We start from the raw sequence: 23,631 nt of genomic DNA, 5'->3' as shown, positions 1-23,631 counted from the left end.
ACATTCACATTTTCACACCCCATCTCCTGAACACACACTAATATCTGATCTGAATACATCGCGTTTTTGAAACAAGTCTCTTCTGCTCAGCAAGGCTGCATTTATTCAAACATAAATACAGTAAAAATTATGAAATATTTTTACTATATAAATCAGCTGTTTTCTGTGTGAATCTGTGTTAAAGTGTAATTTATTTCTGTGATGCCCCGCTGTATTTTCAGCATCATTCCTCCAGTCTTCAGTGTCACATGATCTTCAGAAATCATGAAAATAAGCTGATTTCCAAGAATTATCATTTTTATTCATCAAGGGCGCATTAACTTGATCAAAAGTGTCAGTAAAGACCTTTATAACTCAACAAAGTAGTAATGGAGTAATGATGCTGAAAATACAGCTTTGCATCACAGAAATAAATTACACTTTAATAGATATTAACATAGAAAAGAGTTATTTGAAATTGAAAAATTTATACTGTATTTTTAATCAAATACATACAGCCTTAGTGAGCAGAATTAAAAAAAAAAAAATATATATATATATATATATATATATATTAGGGATGCACGATAATATCGGCACAATATCGGTATCGGCCGATAAAAGCTTAAAATGACCATTATCGGTATCGGCCGATATGAATATTTCTGCCGATGAGCCAAACCGATATTCTCCAAGTGAAATAATTGACCTGTTTTTCAGATGTGAATGTCTGTCTACATTTGTAAAATAATAAATTTATGGTAGAATCAGTACAGAAGAGATACATGGATTTCTCTTCAGTAAAATTAAAGTTTAAATATATCAGTATATATTTGTATATATATCGATATCGGTATCGGCATCGGCCAAAATTATTTTGAAAATATCGGCATATCGAATATCGGCCAAAATCCAATATCGTGCATCCCTAATATATATATATATATATATATATCTTTTACCTATGGGAACTGAATCCACTTCATCTATTTAATGTGGAGTTATAATGTAATAATAATAAAACATTTTATTGAAGAAAAAAAAAAAAGTAAAAATACAAAACGTGTACATTTCCAGGACAAAATGTGACTGCCTGGAAACTGGTTTGTGGTTACTAAGGTGTTTTAGTGGTTGCTAAGATGACTTGAGTTGTCTTGTTATTGACACGTTGCTATATGGTTGCTAGGGTGTTGCCATAACTGCATTTTAACTGGCGTCTCTTTGTGCAGTTAAATGAATAACGTGCAAAACGTTCCTTTCTCTTTATTTGTACATCAAACAGCCGGAGAAATCTACACGTGCTCCAGCGTCTCGAAAGAGTTAAGGTCTGCATCCTGTCTGTGATGATCTAAATTTACTGAAGCGAACAGGAGTGGGCGACCCACAGTAAACCTGAGAGAGAGAGTTAGGGGAAAATGCATCACACTATTGCATGTGCTCTCTTCATGCATGCATGACATTTAAAGTTTCTTGTAAGATGCTTTCATCACAGCTGCCAAGCTCAGGTTATCATTTAGAGGAACGATAGATGTGGAAATTTCTCTTAGTGGGGCTTCTTTCTCTTTATTTCATTTCAGATATAGTGCACAGCAAATAAAGAAAGTCCCAGACTTAATCCGTGTGCAAGCTGAGGGACATGCGTTTTCTTTTTCACTTTAGCTTTTTTTGGATGATTTCGTCTGTGTTAATGCAAACAACTTTTTCTCAGTAATGTGTTTTTATTAAACTTTATTAGACTTTTATTAGACTTAATATTTCACACTCAAATATATATATATTTTTTTTTATTCGTTTATATACATGTTTTTTTTCCACTACTTTATTTATTTTTTTTTTTTTACTTTCTCAGGTTTGGCATTACTCTTTTTTTCCTATTTTCAGCTTCAATCAGACACAAAAAAAGGTCTAATGTAATCATAATTGTGTAGGTGTTATATAAAATTATCATGTGTGTGTTTCCATAAATAACAGCATTGACTTTATGCACACAAACTGGCATTTAATCCTCTAAAAAAAAAAAAAATTATATATATATATATAATTTTTTATTTATTTATTTTTTAAGGCTTTGGTTTTGCATTTCTTGGCAAAGATACATTTCATATAAGATTCTAATATATTTTCTTAAAGAAGTGTCTACTTTAAAAAGAGACCAAAGTCTTCAAGAGTTGAGTTTAATATAATATCTGGATGCTTTGATGTTTGTGTATTTTATTTTAACTGATACACGAGAGTTAAACTGAAATTCAATCATTAAGTCGACTAGATTTCCATGTTTTGGTTAGAATTTGTAAGTTGAATCAACCAAAGCAACAGTACAAGTAAACATCCCGGATGATGAATGAACTGGAACGTGTGTAAGCGTGTCTATACGTGATGAAGGAGAGAGAAGAGCACTAGCATATCACTCTTCTGCTTCTGGAAAGTCCAGGGTGAAACCACGCTGTGGGCAAACCACAAAAGGTCACGGGTTTGCATCGAATTCTTGACATCAGGAACCCACTTAGTATAAACGCTGGCTCAAATTCTGAAATCAAACTTTCACTTCACAGCACTTTGTTTTCACTTTTGCTATGAGGTCTGAATACGAGGGGAAATGTTTTGGAGTCAAACTGAGACATGTCTCCCGTCCCTGATACTACATCACACAGATGAGATCATCTCAAGAGCGCTGGTCTCTGGACTCGTCTTAAACCTTCTGCGTTTCCTGTAACTATCCCCACATCAACTACAGACACTAGAACTAGAGAAGTATTTCACCTTCAGAGCAGCACAAATACTCAAATGTGTGACTGTGAACAAAGGCTTTAAATCAGAGACCGCTGGGAGGATGGACGAGACCGAAATATCTTCTGATTTAACAACAGCAAACAGGTTTTAAGATGTTTAGTCCAGATTGTGTGTAGACCGGGGCTAGTTGTCACGCAGGTTTGTATCTCGCTAACAATGAGGTCTTGACTTTTGTGTAATATCTACATTAAGTAATTTAGCAGATGCTTCGACAAAAGAGCAATGCTAGTCTTGTTAAGAGTGAACGTGGTACACATAGCAAGGTGTTTTTTATATTTAATGTAATAAAATAAATTGCAAAAATATTTTGTATGTTTTGTGTGTTGGTTTAAATCTTCACAAATTCGAGAATTCCTTTAATAAAAATAATTGTTATAATTATGTGTTATTATTTTACATGAATATAAAAGTATTAAATAGAAAATTATTATAAGAAACAATTCTGTTCTTCAAATTAAATTTACAACAAAAAAAGAATACAGCAAAGAAACAAAAAAAGTATTTAATAATATTATTTTACATTAATGTAAATACAATGAAATAAAAATTATTACATTAACAAAAGTATCTTTAAAAAAAATCTAATTAAAAATATTATTATTACTGTAAAATATTATAAATAAAAATATTAACAATTATGACCTTTAAATAAAAATACATTTTATAATATTATAATCATATACACATTAATACAAAAATGTTAATGTACAATAAATGTTAAAAATATACCATTTAAAATACATGATTATTATTTTACATTAAAAGTAAAAGTATTATAAATAAAAATATTATATTAACAGAATTATGTCAATTTAATAAAAATACATTTATAGGAATATAAAATTCAAAATTATTATATTTACATAAGTATGGAATTATTCCAATTACAAAATAATTACATTAACAGGATTCTGGTCTTTAAATAAAAATATTTCTGAAAGTTACATTTTAAATGTATTATTATTATTCTACATGCATTAATATAAAAAATTATAAATACAATACTGTATTATCTGAATTCTGTCCTTTTAAATACAACAAATGTACAATAATATATATATATATATATATATATATATATATATATATATACACACAATTTAAAATACACGAATATTATTATATATTACATGTAAAAAATATTATAAATAAAATTATTATATTAACAGAATGCTCTCTTTTAAATAAAACAAATGTACAATAATATTAAATTATATTATATTATTATATTATATTTATAAAAGCGTCATCTAAATTAATAAATAAATGTAAATATACATTGTATATATTATATATTATACATATATATTATATAAATTATATATACACTAATATAAACTATTATAAATATAAATAAGTAAAATAAATATAAATTAGTATATTAACAAGATTATGTCCTTTAAATAAAAATACATTTACAAAGAATATAATTATAATATAATTATTTTAATAATACATATTATAAATCTCTATATATCAGTCTCTCTCTCTACAAGACTACACCATTTAAAAATGTATTGTACTTCCAGACTGATGCTTCTGTGTCAGAGCTGCAGCGCCATCTACTGCTGAAGAACAGAAACACTGAACATCACACACCTGTTAGTCACCTCCATCACACACATCACTTCATTATTTCTATACATTCTCATTTTTTTGCATAATCTAGTTCAGTACAGATAAAGCAGACTGTTCCTCACATCAAGTGAGAGACCTGAACAAGCCCCCGGAGTCTGATGCTATCGCTCACACATCTGAAACCAGTCTGATCTGACCTGATGAGGAAGTTACTGAGCTCACGACGTCTCGAGGAGAAGTGATGCAACACACTTCAACACAGAACAAGCCTCAGCTAGTTTCAGCTCAGTTCAGGAGCACTTCACACCTCAATAAATGAATGAGAGCTCGGCTTTACAAGGTAAGAATCACTGTTAATGTGCAAGAGATACAGATCAAACCAGTATAGTTTAGTGACTTCTAGCACAGCGTTTGTCCCTGTGGAACCAGGGTAATTATAGCCAACTAAAATCATGAAAAAGACATGTTCAAAATGAACATTAATGGAAATAAAATGTAAAAAAAAAAAAATAATAATAATAATAATATTAATTGTCAAGACAACAAAATTAAATAAATACAAAACGAATACAAATAAATTAAAATTCAATAAATTAACTAAAACCAAAACTAAAAACAATAAATGACAAAAAGAAAACAAAAATTACTAAAACTTTAGTTTAAAAATAAAATGAAAAATGTGGCTAAGATCAGAAAAAGACAATTTAATTATTCTAAAAGAAAGTAAAAAGTTACATAATGTAAAAAAAATATATATTTTTTTTTTTAAAGTAACATTTTTTTTTGTTTTTTTTGGTAAAGACAAAAAAAAACTAAATAAATATAAATAAATGAAAATTTAATAAATTAACCAAAACCAAAAATTACTAAAACTTTCATTAAAAATAAAATGAAAGATACAGCTAACTAAAATCAGAAAAAGACAATTGTATTCTTTGAGATGAACAGTAAAGGAAAGAAAAATAATTAAATAAAAATAATTATAAAATAAAATAACTCAAAAAAATTACTACAACTCAGACTAAAATGATTATATAAATATATATATTGTTTATAAATACTTTAATAGTCTTAATGATACAACAACAAAAAAACACACTTGAGGAATTGCACAGAAGTTTACATGAGCAAACTAAATCAATAAATATAAAAATAGTAAGTCATCAAAGAAAGTATAATTAAAATGCACTCAAATGAGTCTCATGAAGTATTGACATCTTCTGAACCGCCTGACCATACACACTCAGTAAATCACCATGAATGAAGAAGCTCCATCAGCAAGCGACGTTTCCTGCTGTCTATTAATGTTGCAATCAAACCGAAAGGGAGAGTGTGCAGCTCAAACCCTCCTCCTGATCGTTTAAAGCTCAGAAACACTCCCCCAGTGAGGTGTTCCTCTCCATCAGCTCCACAGCGCTCAGATCTCGGAGTCAATGCATGCAGTCCACCAGAGCCTCGTCACAAGGTAAGACACACTCAACAAATCTCACCTAGACTCCAAATAAATCACACAAAATCAGTCGCACCAGAGAGTTTAAGTGAGCTGAAATGCACCGGTGGTAGTTAAACGCAAACGTGTTCTAGAAGAGCAGCGCTGTAGGTGTGTTCGCATCCCAGGAATGCATTATGGATGTGTGGAAACAGGTTGTGAACGGGAGGATGTCTGTGGGTGAGGTAATGCTACACCTTCAGGGGATAAAGACTCAGTTTTCTTGGAACATGCACAGCATCACGTCGCTTGACCTCTAGACTTCACCTGTATCTGATAAAGCACTGATGAGGTTTTCTGTATCAAAGATAAGATGTGCCTCCGAGGGGTTTTCCTCCTGTGTTCTGGTCATTTTGTGCGTCTGGTCACTCTCAGGTGATTGGCAGAATCATTCATGCTTTGGAGCTCACTCACGCAACTCTAACATTTAAAGGGACAGTACATCTCCAAAAATGAACCAAGTTGTATATGCAAAATGCACGTTTCTTAATATTATGTATGCAATGTGTTTTAATGTCTCTTTTGATAGGGACTGTATGATCTCTTAGTCTTTAAGTGCACAGTATTTAAAGCGCAATCAAACTTTGCTTTGGTTGGACACAATTAAAGTGCATTAAGTGTTTATTAGAACTAAGCATTGAGAATAAAATACAACTGCAGGGTATTTTTAATAGTCACATAATATGTAAAACTTTTGGATTTCAAATGCATTTTAATATTTTCCACTAGTGCATGCATTGACTTCCATTGCACCCCCCCCCCCCCCAAACTATGTAAGTACATGCAGCTGCTTGCTTACTAAAATTCTTCCAAATATCTTTTTTTGTTAAGAGATTTGAGCACTTTTGATGATTGATTGTGCTCGTTGAAACGTTTGTTATTTTTACATTTCTAAACTGTTTTAATCTGTGGGCGGCTGCACCGACTGCTTGGACAAGTCTTACTCGTTTTTCTTTAAGGCTGGTCATGACTCTCATAAGTCGGTTACATAATGTAGTCTGGTCTAATGTGAAACTGAAAAGACCAGCTGATTAACCCTCGGTTGACTGCTAGCTGGTCAAACTAAAAGCCAAGTTAAGTTCTTAAAGGGACAGTTCACCCAAAATTGAAAGTTTGTTCCAAACCTGTATGAGTTTCTTTCTTCTGTTAAACAACTATTTTGACCAAAATGGGACAAGGGACCAATAACTGATGGTTATATGTTTTAAAATATATTCGTTTGTGTTGAGGAAACAAAATAAAGAAACTCGTACAGGTTTGGAACGGTATAAGAAACAGAACTTTCATTTTTAGGTGTACTGTCCCTTTAAGATGAACATTTAAGATGCAGCCACACAATGTTTGTGCTCCCTTGTGGACAAAAAATAAAATAATATTATAAATACAGAGGTTTAAATAATGTTTTATATTAAATATGACAATTCTAAAACCTTTCTGGTAAAATCTTAAGACGTTTATTGAATAAAAATGTTGCCTACTTGCCGTGCAATGAAACATGTTTAATGCAAAGTCTTGTTGAGATGAGTTGCATGCATGTCCTTTATAACATCTAGTGACCTAAAGTCAGTTTTTATTCACATTAGTGCAAATAATGCAGAACGTATTGTGATAATGCCATACTTGATTTCATCGAAAACAAAGCTTTTTCATAATGCTTCTGAAAAGAGGAAACTGCACCCAACTTCCTTCATTTTACGGCCAGACAACATACAGATGTGTTTCTCAAGCATAACGAAATGCTTTTCATTAACATGCACCGTGTGTTTACGAGCATACGTGAACCTGCGGTAATTTCACTGACTGAAGAACATTGGTCTTAAAGGGCCAGCAGCCCAATTTAGTCACCGTTGTCTGTGTCCTTATTGTTAATGAATCAACAAACAAAGAGAGAAAACCACCATAATGAGAAAGCTAAAACCGGATTTATAACAACTTTGGAAATTTATTAAAAAAGGAAGCACTGAAAAAAGTCTCCATGCCCTTTGCTTTGACTTTAGGATCAGAATCATTTAAGTTTCACTCGAGATGTCTAGTGTTGACATGTTGCATATCGATTGGACATGATTTGGAAAGGCACACACACGTGTCTATATAATATTTAACAACTGAAAAGGAAGTCAGAGCAAGGACTAAGCCGTGAGGTCAAAGGAATGGCATGCAGAGCTGAGAGAGGATTGTGTTGAGACAGATCTGGGGAAGACTTCGAAAGATTTCTGCTGTGTTGAAGCTTCACAGGAGACTTTGGCCTCCATATTCATTAATGCATGAAGTTTGAAACACAGGACTCGAACGAGAAGGGTCTCGGTTAAAGAGGTGATCGAGATGGTCTCTCTGGTTGAGCTCCGTGATCTTATATAGAGATGTGAGAAACTTAGAGAAGGATAAATATCACTGCGACACTCCACCGATCTGGGCTTGATGGCAAAGTCTCCAAACTCAAGCTTCTCCTCAAATGTGCATCATACCCTAAAAAGACCCGAGGCTGTTATTGTTATAATCATACACAGCTATTCCATTCAAACAGGGCTTAACACTAAAACCGCTGTCTAAATGAACCCTGATGTGAATGTTCTCCCGTTTCTTTCCGCAGAGAACCGATGTCTATCCCAACGCCGAACCCGTCCAACTCCAGCAACTCCACCGTGTTCCCCGGCGAGGGCATGCGCGTGCTGCAGATGGCGCTGACCGTGATCATCTTCATCGTGGGCGTCTCTATGAACGCTCTGGTGGTGTGGGCCCTCGGGCTTCGAGTCTGGTGTCGAAACCGCTGCGTGACGGGCGAAGCACAGAGCGCAGACAGCTTCCGGATCTACGTGGTGAACCTGGCGCTGGCGGATCTGGTGCTGCTGTTACGGACGCCGCTGATGCTTCCCTACTTAGCCAACAACTTCACATGGACACTGGGGGAGTCTGCGTGTAAGCTGGTGATTTATTTGCGATGCCTGGGGTTGTACGCGAGCGCGTTCTTGCTGTGCGCCGTGGCGGTGGAGCGCTGCTTGTGTCTGCTCAGACCCGTCTGGGCTCGATGGAGACGTCCTCGTTGGGTCGTGCCACTGGCTTGCGCCGCGATATGGGTGATAGCAGCGGTTTTCGCCGCTCCCTACATCATAACAGCCAAAGTCATCCTCTGGGAAAACCGTGAGGCTTGCTTCGAAAGCGATTTGGGAATAGGACAAGCCTTGAATGTGTTGGAGACCCTCGCAGGATTCTTGCTACCCTTGTTGATCTTCTTGTCGTGTAATATCGCCGTTATATTCTGCGCGAAGAAAGCTGAGAGCACGATGACTTCCCCGACCTCGTCATCGGGGCCGGGGTACACAAGCCACCGACTCACACGTCTCTATCGCGTACTCTTCCTCACCATGCTCCTCTTCCTCACCTGCTGGGTGCCGTACTTCATCTGCCGCTTCCTGAGAGCGCTTTCTCACGATCGACCCGACTGGAAGAAGTTCAAAGAAGGAACAATCGGAGCGGCGTACGTGGCGCTGTTTCTGGTTTACATAAAAAGCGCGCTCAACCCCGTGTTGTACGTGTTCGCGGCTCGCGGTCTCGGACGCACGGTTCGCGCATCGCTGGTCTCCACGCTCGAGCACGTCTTCAACGAGGAGTCTTTGCGGAAAAAGTCGTTGCGAAGGAGGGACTCTGAGGTTTAGTTTTGATGGAGTTGATGAACGCTGACTGCGAGCAGAAAACACGTACAGCACTGCATTGTTTAAATCTTGGATTTAATTGTGGTGCATTGAATTTAAGGAACTTTCCAGCAAATGCAAGGCTTTCCTTCCTGTGACCAAAGCCTGGTCATGTCCTCTTATAGAACTCTCAGGACAAAAAGGTACAAAAGCTGTCACAGTGCCGCAACCTTTGTACCTTTTGCATGTTCACACTTGTCATCTTTGGTTCTTAGATCACACTTTATACATCGCAGCTACTAAGTTACCGCTTCCCCAGCTACAACTTTTGTACCTTTTTTATTTTTTTTGAGAAAGATGTATATACAGAAAGCTTTGATTGATTGTTTTAATCTTGCGTTGCATTGTGGCACTTGCATTTTAGGAACTTAAGAGCAGATGAAATGCTTTCCTTCCTGTGACTAAAGACTGGTCATATCTACTATTACGCAATTAGAGATGTGCCCGAATAGAAAGCTTTCAGCTTGAGTATTAGCAAAGCATTTAAAACAAAACTACACACATCAACCCAAACATAAGATTGAGATTTAGAAGTTGATTGATTTACCAGACAGCAGCGGAATCAGAATCCCAAGCTTGATATCCCAGCATTAATGCATGAAAAGCATGTTATTTCTGTGTCTAGTTCTCAATGCACACTTGTGGTTTTCAAATAAACAAGCAGTTGCTTTGTTTATCGTCCGTCGTCTGTGTGTAAACGTCAGTTTCTCTGTGTGAGACGCTCAGTCCAGGGCTTGCACTGAATCCACCTGTTTATGTGCGAGCTCCAGAAAGGCCCTCACATCCTCGAGGACCGGAGCCGTGTGAAGCGCTCGGACCACCGCCGGAGGATCAGGGACCGTCCTCATGAGGTGCTCCTGGAGGACCAGACACACACGAGTCAGTAATCATGGTTTATAAAGGACTTATGAAGGAGTTTTTATGAATAGATTGAAAGGCGAGCAATGCACATACATGTTTTTCTGGCTATTGCTACAAATACACCCGAGACTTCAGACAGTTTTTGTGCTGCAGAGACACAAATTTATTAAAATGAAGTGAGCTGATGTTTAAAGCAAGAGCAGAAAAATCTTAATTCAAAGGGTAAACAGGTTGTCCTTCCCAAAAGACCGATATTTATTCTGGTTTTAAACATTAAGTCACTTAATTTTGCTCAGAAAACAAGATTAATCTAATCTTCATTCTGCTATTTAAATAACTGCATCTTGACATTTAAGGATGTTTAAATATTTCATATTGAAAAGCAAGACAAAATGCATGTAATGCATGAATTTAATATTTTTTTTTGCATTTTGTGAATGCATAACATTTAATGATTTTAAGACTTCCTGCTATGATTTAAAACCTTTTAAGGCCCTTATTAGTGGGAATAGAATGATTTTTTTAAGACCTGTGGAAACCCTGGCAATTCAGCAAACGCTTCAAAACCAAGTGACCTGATTTAAGATGCAATTACACCAAATCATTTTTGGATCCCAGTCACACATTTATTGCAATTAACGAAAGCATACTGTGAATTACTTGCACAACTATCCAGAAAGTACCTTGTTCGGTGTTGAAAGCTCTTTTCCTGAAAGCATTGCATCATCTCTGTGTCTGTATAACTCTGTTATTGTTCCTCATAAGGTGAACACAGGTTTCTCAACATGTGTTTTTAGTTCTTTACACACACTATGGCAGAAGTCTGCAACCTTTTGGGCATCAAGTGCCATTTTATTTTTTCTGGTTAACCACTGTGCCAATAAGCCAGTTATACACATTTATACAGCACATCATTTCTACATGTTCAGATTAAATCTGCATTTGATTATCATACAAATAATGCAGATTCTGAAGCAACAAATGCAGAATAAACTGTAAGCTGTCGTCGCGTGAATGAAGTTAAACGGATTTAACCTTTATTAACCATTAAGGCTCACTTGTCAGTAGAGACACTATAATTCAAAACTTGTGGTCATAGTAAAAAACCAAAAGTGAATACCAAAGCGATAAAATCAAGCTTGATATTACTCAGATCGAAACCAAATGAACAAAACAACTCAAAGGTTATCTTATTCGGGAGAAATGTTAACAAAAACACCCCATTTCACCCAGACTCAATATAACGCAACAAACCTGTGATGATGAAGAAATGCAGTCTAATGTTTTTCATTAGTCTCGCTTTTCTGCAGTTCAACGGTTTGTCGTTGTTTTAATTTAAATCAGTGTAAAAGCAGTCAACAACTGGAATCCCATTCCAACACGGGAGTAAAGTTAACACGCTTTATATCACAATTAAAACGTTTTCTTTGCATATCTGAGGAAAAAAGTCCAACGTGTGAGATGCAAACTCAGAAATGTGAGAGTTCAGTGCAATTCAACTCACAGAGGAAAAAAAGTCCAAAAAGTAAGAGATAAAATACAAATGTAGAAAATTGCATGTGTATAATATAAAGTCCAAGATATTAACTCATAATTGCAAAGAAAAAAACTTGAATTGTAAGATTAAAAACTATATTTTTTTATTCCATGGTGAAGAAAATTATAATGGCAAGAAGAAAGTCAGAATTGTGAGATAAAAAGGTGCATATTTTTATTTTTTTGATTCCGTGGTAGAAATTGAGTTCTAACGAATACTAACAAAAAAAATTGTTTACAGTAATGTGAAAACTGCTTAACTGTCAAAGAAAAAAAAACTATTTATGATGCAAATAAACTCAAGTCTTATGAAAAAAAGCGTTCTCTTTAACTAAACCTGACCTGATAATTCGACTTTGACTTCTTCAGATGAGAGAGAGCTGTACCTGTAGAGTCGGCTCGCCGGCCGGCCGAGACGGTAAAGCAGGAAGACACAGGACCGTCTGTTCTGACATCTGGAGAAACTGGAGCAGATCACAGTCAAACACCAGGATCCAACCGTCTCTGGCTGGTCAAGTGAAACCATTCAATACCAACCTCGTGTGCCTCGTCCTCTTCCTCTTCTAGTTTGCGTCTCATTATCCGGCACTTCTCCTCCAAACCATCCATCTGCACCTCCATCTCCTCCAGCGTGCCAACAACCGAGCGCATGTTCTCCTAAACACACGAAGGGTTAATGAGCGGCTCATTTTGGATTGGTAATATGCATTGCTAACAACTTTAAAGATGATTTTCCTCCCTCAGATATTCAGATATTGTCCTCCTAACAAACCACACATCACTGGAGAGATGATTTATTCAGCTTTCAGAAACAACTAGACTAGCATAAATGTCTAATATTAAAGTGTTAAAGACAATTAGCAACAGCATTAATAAATACAAAATGAACCAGATTCATTTCTTTTCATAAACAAAATATAGATTAACTGCATCACTCTGAAAAAAAAAAATGCAATATTATTTAATGCAACCATAGTTACTGAAAACGCATTCTTTTGAAGTTTAATCATCTCATAAAGTCACAAATCTGGTCGTCCCCCAAATCCAAGACATCTCGTACATCAAGATGTTTTACGACTTCCTGTCATCACCTCTAGAGCCTCGAGCGTCTTCCTGCCGTGCTCGGACTTCTTCCTCTCCGCTCTGAACTGATGGGACACGTGCATGATGTCTCCAGGTTTCCTCGGGGGAACAGAAAGCTGCGCACACTTGGCCAGGAACCTACGGAAACAGAGAGTTGGGTGCCTGAAACGCTGTGTGACGCACACTAGGAGATGCTTCTCTTACTGATCTTTGAGGAGGTTGAGATGCTTCTGCGATTCTTCTTTGTCTTTGCTCTTCAAAGCCAGTACAGACCTGAGTCAGGAGCATGCAAAAACAGCACACTCAGATGATGATGAAGCAATCTGCGTGTAGTTCTTACACAACACGTTACTCACAGCGTGGACAGACCGAGCATGTTCTCCAGAGCCAGCAGCGTGGATTTAGTCAGTGGCTTCCAGTTCGCCTTATTCTTACTCTTTCCTGTCATCGCCGGGGCTTTAAAACAACAGACATTATATCGAAGACATCATAAAGAATTAAAAATTATTCATTCAGATAAAAATCTCAGACCTCCTTCATACACTCACAACAAATCTTCAAAATTAATTTTCATTTGAATTAACTATCAAATGTTTAATAGACACAATAGACTATTCTGAATATTTTTGCTATTTTCAGTATTTTTTTTAATCTATAGATTGCATTGATTTTTATATTTTGGTTTTAGTTTGATATATAATAATATTAGAAATAAGATTTTAATTTTATTTCAAGTCACAAAAAGTTTTAGTTAACTATAATAACTAGCTAGCTAAAAGTGAAAGTGAAAGTGAAGTGACATTCAGCCAAGTATGGTGACCCATACTCAGAATTTGTGCTCTGCGTTTAACCCATCCGAAATGCACACACACTGTGAGCACACACCCGGAGCAGTGTTCATCATTTATGCTGCGGCGCCCGGGGAGCAGTTGGGGGTTCGATGCCTTGCTCAAGGGCACCTAAGTCATGGTATTGAAGGTGGAGAGAGAGCTGTTCATGCACTCCCCCCACCCAAAATTCCGTCCGGCCCGAGACTAGAACCCACAACCCTTCGATTGGGAGTCCAACCCTCTAACCATTAGGCCACGACTTCCCATAACCACGACTTCCCTCCCACGACTTCCCTCCCCTTCCCATAAAAAACTAGCTAAATAAAATTTTACATACACTTTAATTCCTATATAAGCAATAATAATTCAAGAATATTTAAATAGACTAATGTTAAAACACACAGAAAATAAATTTGGATTTTTTTATTTTTACACACTGAACGATATTTCCAACATTAGTTTTGCACTTAAAATTATAATGCAATTTTTTTAAATATATTCAAACTTCCTGAAGCCTTTTAGATTTGTTTTTTAATTATATTCAGCGACTAACAATTTAACTTTCACATGTACGGATTGTTTATAATGCACTATTTTTTATTCATCATAAAAAGCTAAATAAACATTCTACTCTTCTTTTTTTAGTTTTGCAGAAGAAAGAAAGTCACACGAGTTTGAAACAACAACAATATCAGAATTTACATTTTCAGAGGAAAGACGCTGTTCAGTAGCCCATAGTTTAATTTGGCAAACTTTGAGAAAGAAGAAACTCTTTCAGAATAACCTCATCTTACGCAACGAGTCTGCAAACACATTCATGTACAGACATCTCCCATCATTTCTCAACTCACCGCGGTGTTTGTTCAGTGGCTCTGGAGCTTCAGATCTGGGTTTGGACGTCTGGAAGAAAGCACCGAGCATGTTTATACTCATACATCATGTTTCCTGCTATTGATGATATATTAAGAAGAAATGAAGCATAACTGCACTGCACGCAGGTAACCAAACCCTAGAAAGTACATGCAATAAATATTACTCAGTCCTTAAATATATAATAACTACACCTTAAAATCAAGCTAAATAAATAGATACATGATGAATGTTAATAATAATAAGTTGAGTCTCACTTGATCAGTTGTGTGTGTGTCTCGTCTCGGGCCCCGTGTGGAGGCCCTTCCGGAGCCTCGAGCTGGTTTCATCCTGAAGATCTGCACAGAACAACACAAAACTCAGTCAGAGAGAGTAACGTGTGCGGAAACCTCAAGATAACGTTTCAATTACACGACCAGACAAATGTTCTTGAACAGAACGATTTTTAATGTTTTGATAGAAGTCTCTTCTGCTCTTCAAGCCTGCATTTATTTGATCTAAAGTACAGCAAAAACAGTAAAATTCTGAAATATTTTTACTATTTCAATCAGCTGTTTTCTGTGTGAATCTGTGTTAAAGTGTAATTTATTTCTGTGATGCTCCGCTGTATTTTCAGCATCATTCCTCCAGTCTTCAGTGTCACATGATCTTCAGAAATCAGAATAATATTATTTACTGCTCATAATATCTAAGTATTATTATTAAAAACAGTGGAGTCGTTTTTTTCAGGTTTCTTTAATGAATAGAAAGTTCAGAAGAACAGCATTTATCTGAAATAGCAATCTTTTGTTACATTATGAATGTCTTTATTATCATTTTTGATCAACTCAAAGCATCCTTGCTAAACAAAAGGGTTAATTTCTATCATTTCTTTCCTATATATATATATATATATATACAGTGTCAGTGTATTGTTATTGTCGTTGTTGATGATGCTATGCTAAAGCCACTTGTTTTATCGCGTCGCTCGCAGAGTATGGAAACAGGAGCTGCTTTCTTACTAACGTACGCACAAACTGATGAGAAGAACAGGTTAAACTGTAACACGGTAAATGTACAGAGATTAAAACAAACAAAACTCGCTAATTAACCGTCTAAACACACAGCGTCTTCTTCTGTACTCACCAGATTCCCGCCACACGGTTCAAAGTGCGCGAACTGAAGTGCGCATGCGCGGACAGCTGACGCTTCCTGTTTAACTTTTTTTTTTTGTTTTGCTTCCTGTATAACTTGATGAAATTCACTTATTAAATATTACATTTTAAATAAAGAATAATTTTATATAATATCAAATGCAGAAGACTGGAAGCTTATTTTCGCTCCTGAAAAAAAAATAAGAAAAGGTAATTTAGATTTTCAGGGTTTTTTTCTTCTGTATTTTATTCAATGGTGTAATAAAACTCAGAATTCCGACCAAAAAATTAAATAAAAATTGTAAGATTTTTTAAGATGCAAGATGTAATTTTGTAAAAAAAAAAAAAAAAAAAAAAAAAAAAAACCTAATTCTAAACTAATAATAATTGTGAGATATAAAAAAATAATAAAAGAAAAAAGCAATTACCTTTTTTTATTCTGTAGCAAAAATATGCTATGCTTCAAAAACTCAAACAAACTAAAAAGAAAACATGTTTATTTGTCTAGCATAAATTCATCAATACAATAATTAAAAAAAACAGATTTCTGAAAATACCTTTCTTTTTTTAGCAGTATTATTTTATTCCATGACAGTAACAAAAAAGTGAGATGTAAGCATTTCATTTTTTCAAAATTCAAAAAAAAAAAAAAATTTATATATATATATATATATATATATATATATATATATATATATATATAAAATGTATTTATTTATTTTTTAACCTCGCAATTGCAAACAGACTCTGTTCTAAGAAAATTGTGAGATAAAAAAAATGATATTTTGCAAGTCCCCTTTTTTATTCGGCAGCAGAAATACACTATGCCTTCATTATAAACTTCAAATAAATCCTGTTTATTTGTCTTACACCTCACATCCTCTCACACATCTGATAAGAGTGCATGAAGTGAACAGGGATCCTTCTTTATCATCACAACCTTTCCAGAGAGACACACTTTCGTTATTAAATCTGCAGAGTGCTGCAGAAGACGCTGATAAGTGAAGAGCAGGATCCTCAGATATTAATCACAGCGTTGAATATCAGCGCACCACATCCTGGCCACAAGACACTGTTTATCTTCATTAGTGCTGATGCTGGAGCTTCTCAGACACATGCTACACACGTCTGGGGTTGAAGAACTTCCCGGCATAGCGTCCGTGGTTGTGCATGTCGAACGGGCTCAGGACTTTACGGATGCCCAGCATGTTGGAGCGGGCGACTCTCTGGAAGGTCCAGGGGTTCTGGTTGCTGGCGGCACGCTTGTCCTGTTCCTCGTACAGCTCCGCCAGACTCTCTCTGCTCACCACCTGCACCACAAACACACAACCACTGACCTGTGACCAATCACACACAAACCCCTCCACCCTAAAAACCCTCAGACACTGTGGAGCTTTATACTGCACTGCAAACATCTACACCTTCTTAAAGGGACAGTACACCTAAAAATGAAGATGCTGTCATTAATTACTCAACCTCGTGTCGTTCAAAGACATCCAGAACACAAAAGAATCAAGGCTCTTTAAAGTTATCCAGAGTGAATGTTTGAATCTAAACCAAGATCTCACGGCTTTGGAACGACGTGAAGGGGAGTCATTTCATTTATGGGTGAACTATCCCTTTAAATCAGAACACATTTACTAAAGATGTAAAAATGTATCGTTGCTGCTGAAGAATGTATCAAAATGAAGTGGGTTTGTGTTTAAAACAAAGAACAAAAATCTGGAATCTGATGGAGCAAAAAAATCTAAATCTGAGGGTCATACAGGGACATACATTAAAAAAAATATATCTTGCATAAAATGACACGTGCTGATTAGGAACATCAGGATTTGCTTTTGCATTTTCACATTATTGATAAATATCTATTTATCTATATATTTAGAGCTTCTGCACAGTAAATTCTCATTTAAATACAAAAATCTCTATTAATATGAATTAAAAATACATTTTTACTAGAAAAATCCCTTTTTATACAGATCATTTTTTTTAAATTCTAAATAAACTTATTAAGGTTGGGAATCGAAATTCAATTCCAAATTTAGAATCAAATACGTAAGGTCAGGAATCGGATATTTGTTGTAGAATTTAAATTTTAGCTCCATCTATCAGTTCATGTGTGTGCATCTTTTAGTTTCAGCAGGCGAAAACGTTCTGTTAAATATGTATTTGTCTTTGAATCATCGATTCAAGAGATTCATTCAGAAACACGGATTCAAATAAAAAACGAGTGAGTCACTAAATCATTTCATTCATAAATTTTGTTTATTTGTCTAATATTTATTTGTCTAATATATGATTTTGTATAGTTGTCTAATATTAATTCTTCAGAATTATGAGAGAACTAGAAACTTAACAAAAAAAAAAAAAACATAAGTCTCAATTTATCTCACTGTGTCCAGAAACACGCCGCTCTATTGCACACACACAAACAGCTGTTTTTCAAGAAAATCCAGCATCTGAATATTTATCTGAATATTTAACAAAAAAAAAAAAAAACGAGAGACCGAATAAATATGAATTTAAATTCATAGTTTCAACCCCATTGGAACTGATAGAGTTTAAATGACATAAAGGAAGTACCGTATTTTTAAGTCACATCAGTCCAAAAATACGTCATGATGAGAAAAAAAAACATAAGTCACACCGGACTATAAGTCTCATTTATTTAGAACCAAGAGAAAACATTACCGTCTCCAGTCGCCAGAGGGCGCTCTAGGTCTTCAGTGTAGACTACAGGAGAACTGAGCACCATAGAGCGCCCTCTGGCGGCTGGAGACGGTAATGTTTTCTCTTGGTTTCATGTCAAATAAATTTTGATAAATAAGTCGCACCTGACTGTAAGTCACAGGACCAGCCAAACTATGAAAAAAAGTGTGAATTATAGTCCGGAAAATACAGTACACAAAATAAACACTTTCAGAGGAAAGCAGATTGGGAAAATTCATAGAGAGGAAGTTACAGACAAACCTTGGCTGGAAAGGGAAGCTTCTTGGCCACTTCCTTGAGCACGGCCTCCACCTCCCCCAGCTCCACACGACCTCCGACCTCCACCACCAGCCGGCCGCATTTGACCGGAGTCACGTAGTGGTCGATGGCACCCTTCCCGCCGCCCATGCGCTGACCGAGCCCCTTCCGCGTCACAGGTTTGTACGGAGCAGCGATGCGCCACACGGCGAAGGTGCGGCTGGGATCCATGCGCCGGTTGATGGTGAGCCGCATCATCTCCATGTGACCCCAGTGCAGATACCCCCCACCCAGAGCCTGCACACACATGCATTCACTTCCTGTTAGTTTGTGTGTTCCCTGGGAATCGAACCCATGACCTTTTGGCTGCTAATGCAATGCTTTACCACTGAGCCACAGGAACACAGAAGCTGTTAACAGGTTTGGGGTGTGAGACTGCTTGAATAGTTGCTCTGTTATCATATAAAGTGTCTGGGGCGTGATCTAACACTTGGAAACACTGACCACGATCCCGTACTGTCCATCGCTGAACGTGTTGGTGCTTTTGGCCGGTCCCTGGATGTCACGCAGCTTCTTCATCTCCTTCCTCGCTTGTTTCAAGTTCGGGACCTTTTCCATGAACTTCAGTTTGGGCTTGTCTGGCAGAACCACATCTGCATGAGAGAAAAACACACACTCTGTTGTTCCCTATTTACTTCTTCTGTTTTTATCATTGTGTTCTGTCTTGTCTTTGTCTCTTTGTGACACTCTGGAAGATTCTGTCACAAAAACAAATTCCTCGTATTCCCCTGAATCAAAATTACATTTATTACCGATATTAAAGCCGAAATATGGAAATATTATATAATAAAGACCATGCTCTTTATTTTTTATTTTGCATATATTTTTTAGAATCCCATTACATTAAATAAATAAATGCAATGATTATTAGACAGCTATACATATTATTATTATTATCTTATTTTGCAACTGTGAAATTATTATATATTATTTATTAGTAATAAATTACTTATGTTTATATTTTAACATTTAATTTAGTGCAAAATTATTGTTTTTATTTTTATAATTATTACTGTTATAAAAATAAACATACAAATTAATTTAGAAAAAATAATTAAAATAAATAAAATAAAATATATAAAAATGCAAAAAATAAAATAAGTTTACACTCAAAATAATATTACCTTTATTAAAACCGATATATGGCTTAGTAAATTATCAAAACAAACCACTCCCTTAATTTTTTTGCATAAATTTATTTTAATCGCATTACATTAAATAAATACGATAATTATACAGCTATAAATATTAGTATTATTATATATTATATATATTTATTAATAATAAATTAATTATGTTGTGTAATTTAATTTAGTACAAAATAAGTTTTAATTATTATAATTATTATCACTGTTATAAAAATAAAAATACTAATCAATTCAGAAGCAATAATTACAAAATTTAAATAAAATATCTAAAAATGCTAAAATAAAATGTTTTTTTGTAAAAAAAAATTCATAACAGTTATTGTTATTATTATTAAATATATATACTTTTTTTTTTTTTTGATATTACAAAATCACAACTGGGGTTCGGGTTCATTGTCACCCTAATAAAGCCGTTCTTTACTCTTGAGTGCACATAAATCAGAAACTTCTCATTTTCTTTGCTGAAAGGGACTAGCATGCATTAATGAAGCTGCAAGTGCTAAACAGAATACCGCTGAAGTCTGGTGGGACTTCATAAGTCCTCAATCCTGCTGACAGCAGCTTCAGATGATTATGAAGAACATCTGCAAGAAGAGAAAGATGTCAGACATACAAGTGTTAAACAGCTTACAATATCATCAAATATCACATTTGACCAGTTATAATCTGTTTATATTACCATAATTGTTATATTACCACAGCAACTATAGAATTAGCACATCAAACTAATCCAAGTGCTTTACTGTAGTATGGTTCAAAAGCACTATGTATGTCTTCAGTATTATTTCACGTGGGATTGTAAGATGATTTGTCTGAAATCGAATGTTACCTGGCTGGCTTGGTGTCCGGACAAACCCCAGAAACGCGCGTTGTAGTACCGAGAACATGTCTGATTCTAGAATTTAATTCTATTTATAAAATATAATCAGGTATAGATCTTGATTTCTGCTCGGTTGTGATTCACGCCAGAGTTTTGCTGAACCACAAGGTCGCCGCCATGTTTCATCAACATCCGGTCCGTCTGTGAAATTCAGCCGAAAACAGATGCGCGCATTACGAGTTCCGTCATGGTCATAGATTTTATATATATATATATATATATATATATATATATATATATATATATATATATATATATATATATATATATATATATATATATATATATACATTACATATAACATTTTAATTGTGCAAAGAACTGCATTTATTTCTTAAGTCGGTATCTAACAAGATAGACATTCAAAAGAACAAAACAAAACAAAAAAATACTAATTAGGCATATTTTAATATACTATTAATATACTATTCGAGGGTACAAATGGGGCGTGGCTGAGCACACTTCAGACCGTTAAAATGCTGAATGGGACGGCCTACGGACTTAAGACTCGACGAGCACGCGCAATTTGTCTACGAGACCGAAAAAACATGTTTCCTCGCTATTTGGGACAAAGTCTACGTGCACCGTCTTGTGACGGTTTCTGGTTTGAACAACATGTTTCCTGGAAACGGTGTGAAAAAGTGTGCAGATGCGTCTTCTCTTGTTTGCTGGGCGTATCAAACATGTCATGTTTATTAACCATGCAGTATTAAAGAGACAGGTGCACAATATAATCAACTTCAAAATAAATTCACAAGAGCAAGTTTATTGTTTGCACAAGATTATTTACATTAAAGGCAATATAACTAAAATAATAAGAGTATCCACCTTTTTCCTCAAAGCGGAAGTAAGTCTATGGGTGGGACTTCTGTTTCATCAGCAGCTATATGTAAACAACGAGGGGAATAACAACTTGCAGTAAACAGTAAAACTGTTTGTGTATTCTTAATTAAGATAACAGATAAAAAAAATATGATAGGACACATCAACTGTCAATATCAAGCAGCAAAACAAACTGTTTTTTACATGTAAAAATAGCTGGACGCAAATGAGACCCGTAGAATTTACAAATGGTGGTGCCCATTTCTACGTCAAAAAAAGGTGGATAGATCTGGAACTTAACTTAACTTAAGTCTGTCTAAATATCATTTAGTTATTGTCTTCTGGTCCATATCCTTTCCTTAGGAAGGTGTGCTACATACTGATTAATGTTACATAAAAAAATTACACACTACCAGTGAATTATTTGGATTTTTTTTATGTTTTTGAAAGAAGTCTCGCAAAGCTCGGATTTGTTTGGTCAGAAATGCAGTAAAAATGTGAAATATTATTAATATTTAAAACAACTGTTTTCTATGTGAGTATCTGTTAAACAGTAATTTATTTCTGTGATGCACAGCTGTATTTTCAGCATCATCACTCCAGTCTTCAGTGTCACATGATCTTCAGAAATCCTTCTAATATGCTGATTTAAGTAATTATAGTCTGTCTCGACCCAACTTCCATTTTTGATCAAATGTTTGATCATGCTTATTTCTCAAAATGGCTCAAATGTTACAGAGAAGTAGAAGCAACTTCATATACATGAAAGATCGTAAACTGAAAATATATAAAATGATGAACTCTGATGAACTCAAGGTACTACATGTACTTTGTCACTGCTATGCTGCAATAAAGCTTCATCGAGATCGTCAACATCCTCGTCGCTTTTTCTAAAATTGGCGAGCCAGCCAGGAGGTAATTCCCCAAAAAAAGCAGGCAAAGGTAAAAAAGTGGTTTCTTTCATCTATGTTGTTTTTACCAGGGAACCCCTCATTTAAAAAAAAAAATCTGGAAAAGAACATTTAAGGACGGATGAGAATTTACTTTAGTCAGTATTGAGGAGTTCTCAAGCCTATTCTGTACAAGTTCTGTTTAAGATTCTAACGGACCTGAATCAGCCTGAAGCAGTGAGGACAGAGTTGTATTGGAATCATTGTTTCTAAAGTAACTGAAGAAAAGTGCTTGAGTTTAAAGTTTGTAAAGTAAATTAAACTCTGTGTTGGTGTTTTGTAATTCTGTTTGGATTCTAAAGTAATTGAATCAACCAGATTCAGTGGAAGAGTTTTATTAGATCTGTTGTGTCTAAAGTTGTATGTTTCTAACGTAATTGAAAATGACTGTGAAGTTGTGATAATTCTGATGAAATTCTAAAGTAACTGAATTGACCCGAAACAGTGTGATCACAGAATTATTTCATAACTGTTGTGTTTAAAGTGTAGTGAATCCAGCGCACCGCATCTCTGTGAAGTTTAAAGCCCAAAAGCATTGGGTGTTGATTTGCCCGATGACTTTGGCTAAGTAAACTTTTAAAAAATATAACATAAAAGATAAAGACAGTGTTACATTTTTAACAGTTTAGTGGAGAGCATCCTCTAGCATTTGCATCCAGGTTGTGGGAAATGTTCAGCTGTTACAGTGGTTTGCCAAATGCAACTTAACAAAACCTCATGTTTCACTCTTGCATTAACTGCAAAGAGTAGTTCACACATGCGAGAATCCATTACTATGCATGTAGATGTAAATGCACCATTTGAGCAAATCATGTCCAAAATGACTGAATCTAGACGTCCAGTTGCTGCATTCAGCAGGAGACAAAAGATTTTAGACTGGAGACCATTCACTGCAGAGCATCCACTGATGAGACACTGATGCAGTGCTACATGTCTACAAACCTGATGAAGAAATAAACTCAATCC

General features: G+C 35.3%; 3 protein-coding genes across 4 annotated transcripts; 1 reads left to right on the top strand and 2 right to left on the bottom strand.

Moving 5' to 3' along the window:
• Nucleotides 1-4,545: 4,545 nt before the first annotated feature.
• On the top strand, nt 4,546-10,206 carry LOC127948938 (C5a anaphylatoxin chemotactic receptor 1). Of its 2 annotated transcripts, none has more exons than XM_052545808.1 (2): nt 4,546-4,687; nt 8,427-10,206. In XM_052545808.1, the coding sequence occupies exon 2, from the start codon at nt 8,434-8,436 to the stop codon at nt 9,487-9,489; it is 1,056 nt and encodes a 351-aa protein (XP_052401768.1). In that variant the 5' UTR covers nt 4,546-4,687; nt 8,427-8,433; the 3' UTR covers nt 9,490-10,206. The 2 variants fall into 2 exon arrangements, with proteins under 2 accessions (XP_052401768.1, XP_052401766.1); XM_052545806.1 differs by lacking the exon at nt 4,546-4,687 and adding an exon at nt 5,612-5,812.
• cenpq (centromere protein Q) lies at nt 9,545-15,896 on the bottom strand. The gene is made up of 9 exons (XM_052545810.1): nt 15,831-15,896; nt 14,963-15,043; nt 14,687-14,735; nt 13,362-13,461; nt 13,210-13,278; nt 13,014-13,143; nt 12,460-12,579; nt 12,309-12,386; nt 9,545-10,382 (listed from the first exon to the last, which is right to left on the bottom strand). Exons 2-9 carry the CDS (start codon nt 15,032-15,034, stop codon nt 10,248-10,250), a joined length of 753 nt encoding a protein of 250 aa, XP_052401770.1. The 5' UTR covers nt 15,035-15,043; nt 15,831-15,896; the 3' UTR covers nt 9,545-10,247.
• Nucleotides 15,897-16,616: 720 nt separating this feature from the next.
• On the bottom strand, nt 16,617-21,067 carry mrpl16 (mitochondrial ribosomal protein L16). The gene is made up of 5 exons (XM_052545809.1): nt 20,843-21,067; nt 20,526-20,597; nt 19,310-19,458; nt 18,809-19,102; nt 16,617-17,148 (listed from the first exon to the last, which is right to left on the bottom strand). Exons 1-5 carry the CDS (start codon nt 20,898-20,900, stop codon nt 16,957-16,959), a joined length of 765 nt encoding a protein of 254 aa, XP_052401769.1. The 5' UTR covers nt 20,901-21,067; the 3' UTR covers nt 16,617-16,956.
• Nucleotides 21,068-23,631: the final 2,564 nt, after the last annotated feature.

The sequence above is a fragment of the Carassius gibelio genome, chromosome B1 (genome assembly GCF_023724105.1).
Source record: "Carassius gibelio isolate Cgi1373 ecotype wild population from Czech Republic chromosome B1, carGib1.2-hapl.c, whole genome shotgun sequence".
Lineage (NCBI taxonomy): Eukaryota > Metazoa > Chordata > Actinopteri > Cypriniformes > Cyprinidae > Carassius > Carassius gibelio.
The sequence above is the reverse complement of the archived record's forward strand: the minus strand, read 5'-3'. Positions and strand labels throughout refer to the sequence as shown.

Excerpts from the sequence above, each read along its gene's own strand:
- LOC127948938 (XM_052545806.1), top strand. The coding sequence starts at position 5,781 with ATGCATGCAGTCCACCAGAGCCTCGTCACAAG. Across the intron at positions 5,813-8,426 it reads CACCAGAGCCTCGTCACAAG|AGAACCGATGTCTATCCCAA; the intron begins GTAAGACACACT and ends TTCTTTCCGCAG.
- cenpq (XM_052545810.1), bottom strand. The coding sequence starts at position 15,034 with ATGAAACCAGCTCGAGGCTCCGGAAGGGCCTCCACACGGGGCCCGAGA. Across the intron at positions 14,736-14,962 it reads ACACACACACAACTGATCAA|ACGTCCAAACCCAGATCTGA; the intron begins GTGAGACTCAAC and ends GCTTTCTTCCAG. Across the intron at positions 13,144-13,209 it reads CTCAACCTCCTCAAAGATCA|GTTCCTGGCCAAGTGTGCGC; the intron begins GTAAGAGAAGCA and ends CTGTTTCCGTAG.
- mrpl16 (XM_052545809.1), bottom strand. The coding sequence starts at position 20,900 with ATGTTCTCGGTACTACAACGCGCGTTTCTGGGGTTTGTCCGGACACCA. Across the intron at positions 19,459-20,525 it reads AGTCCCACCAGACTTCAGCG|ATGTGGTTCTGCCAGACAAG; the intron begins GTATTCTGTTTA and ends TCTCTCATGCAG. Across the intron at positions 17,149-18,808 it reads AGCTTCCCTTTCCAGCCAAG|GTGGTGAGCAGAGAGAGTCT; the intron begins GTTTGTCTGTAA and ends TTTGTGGTGCAG.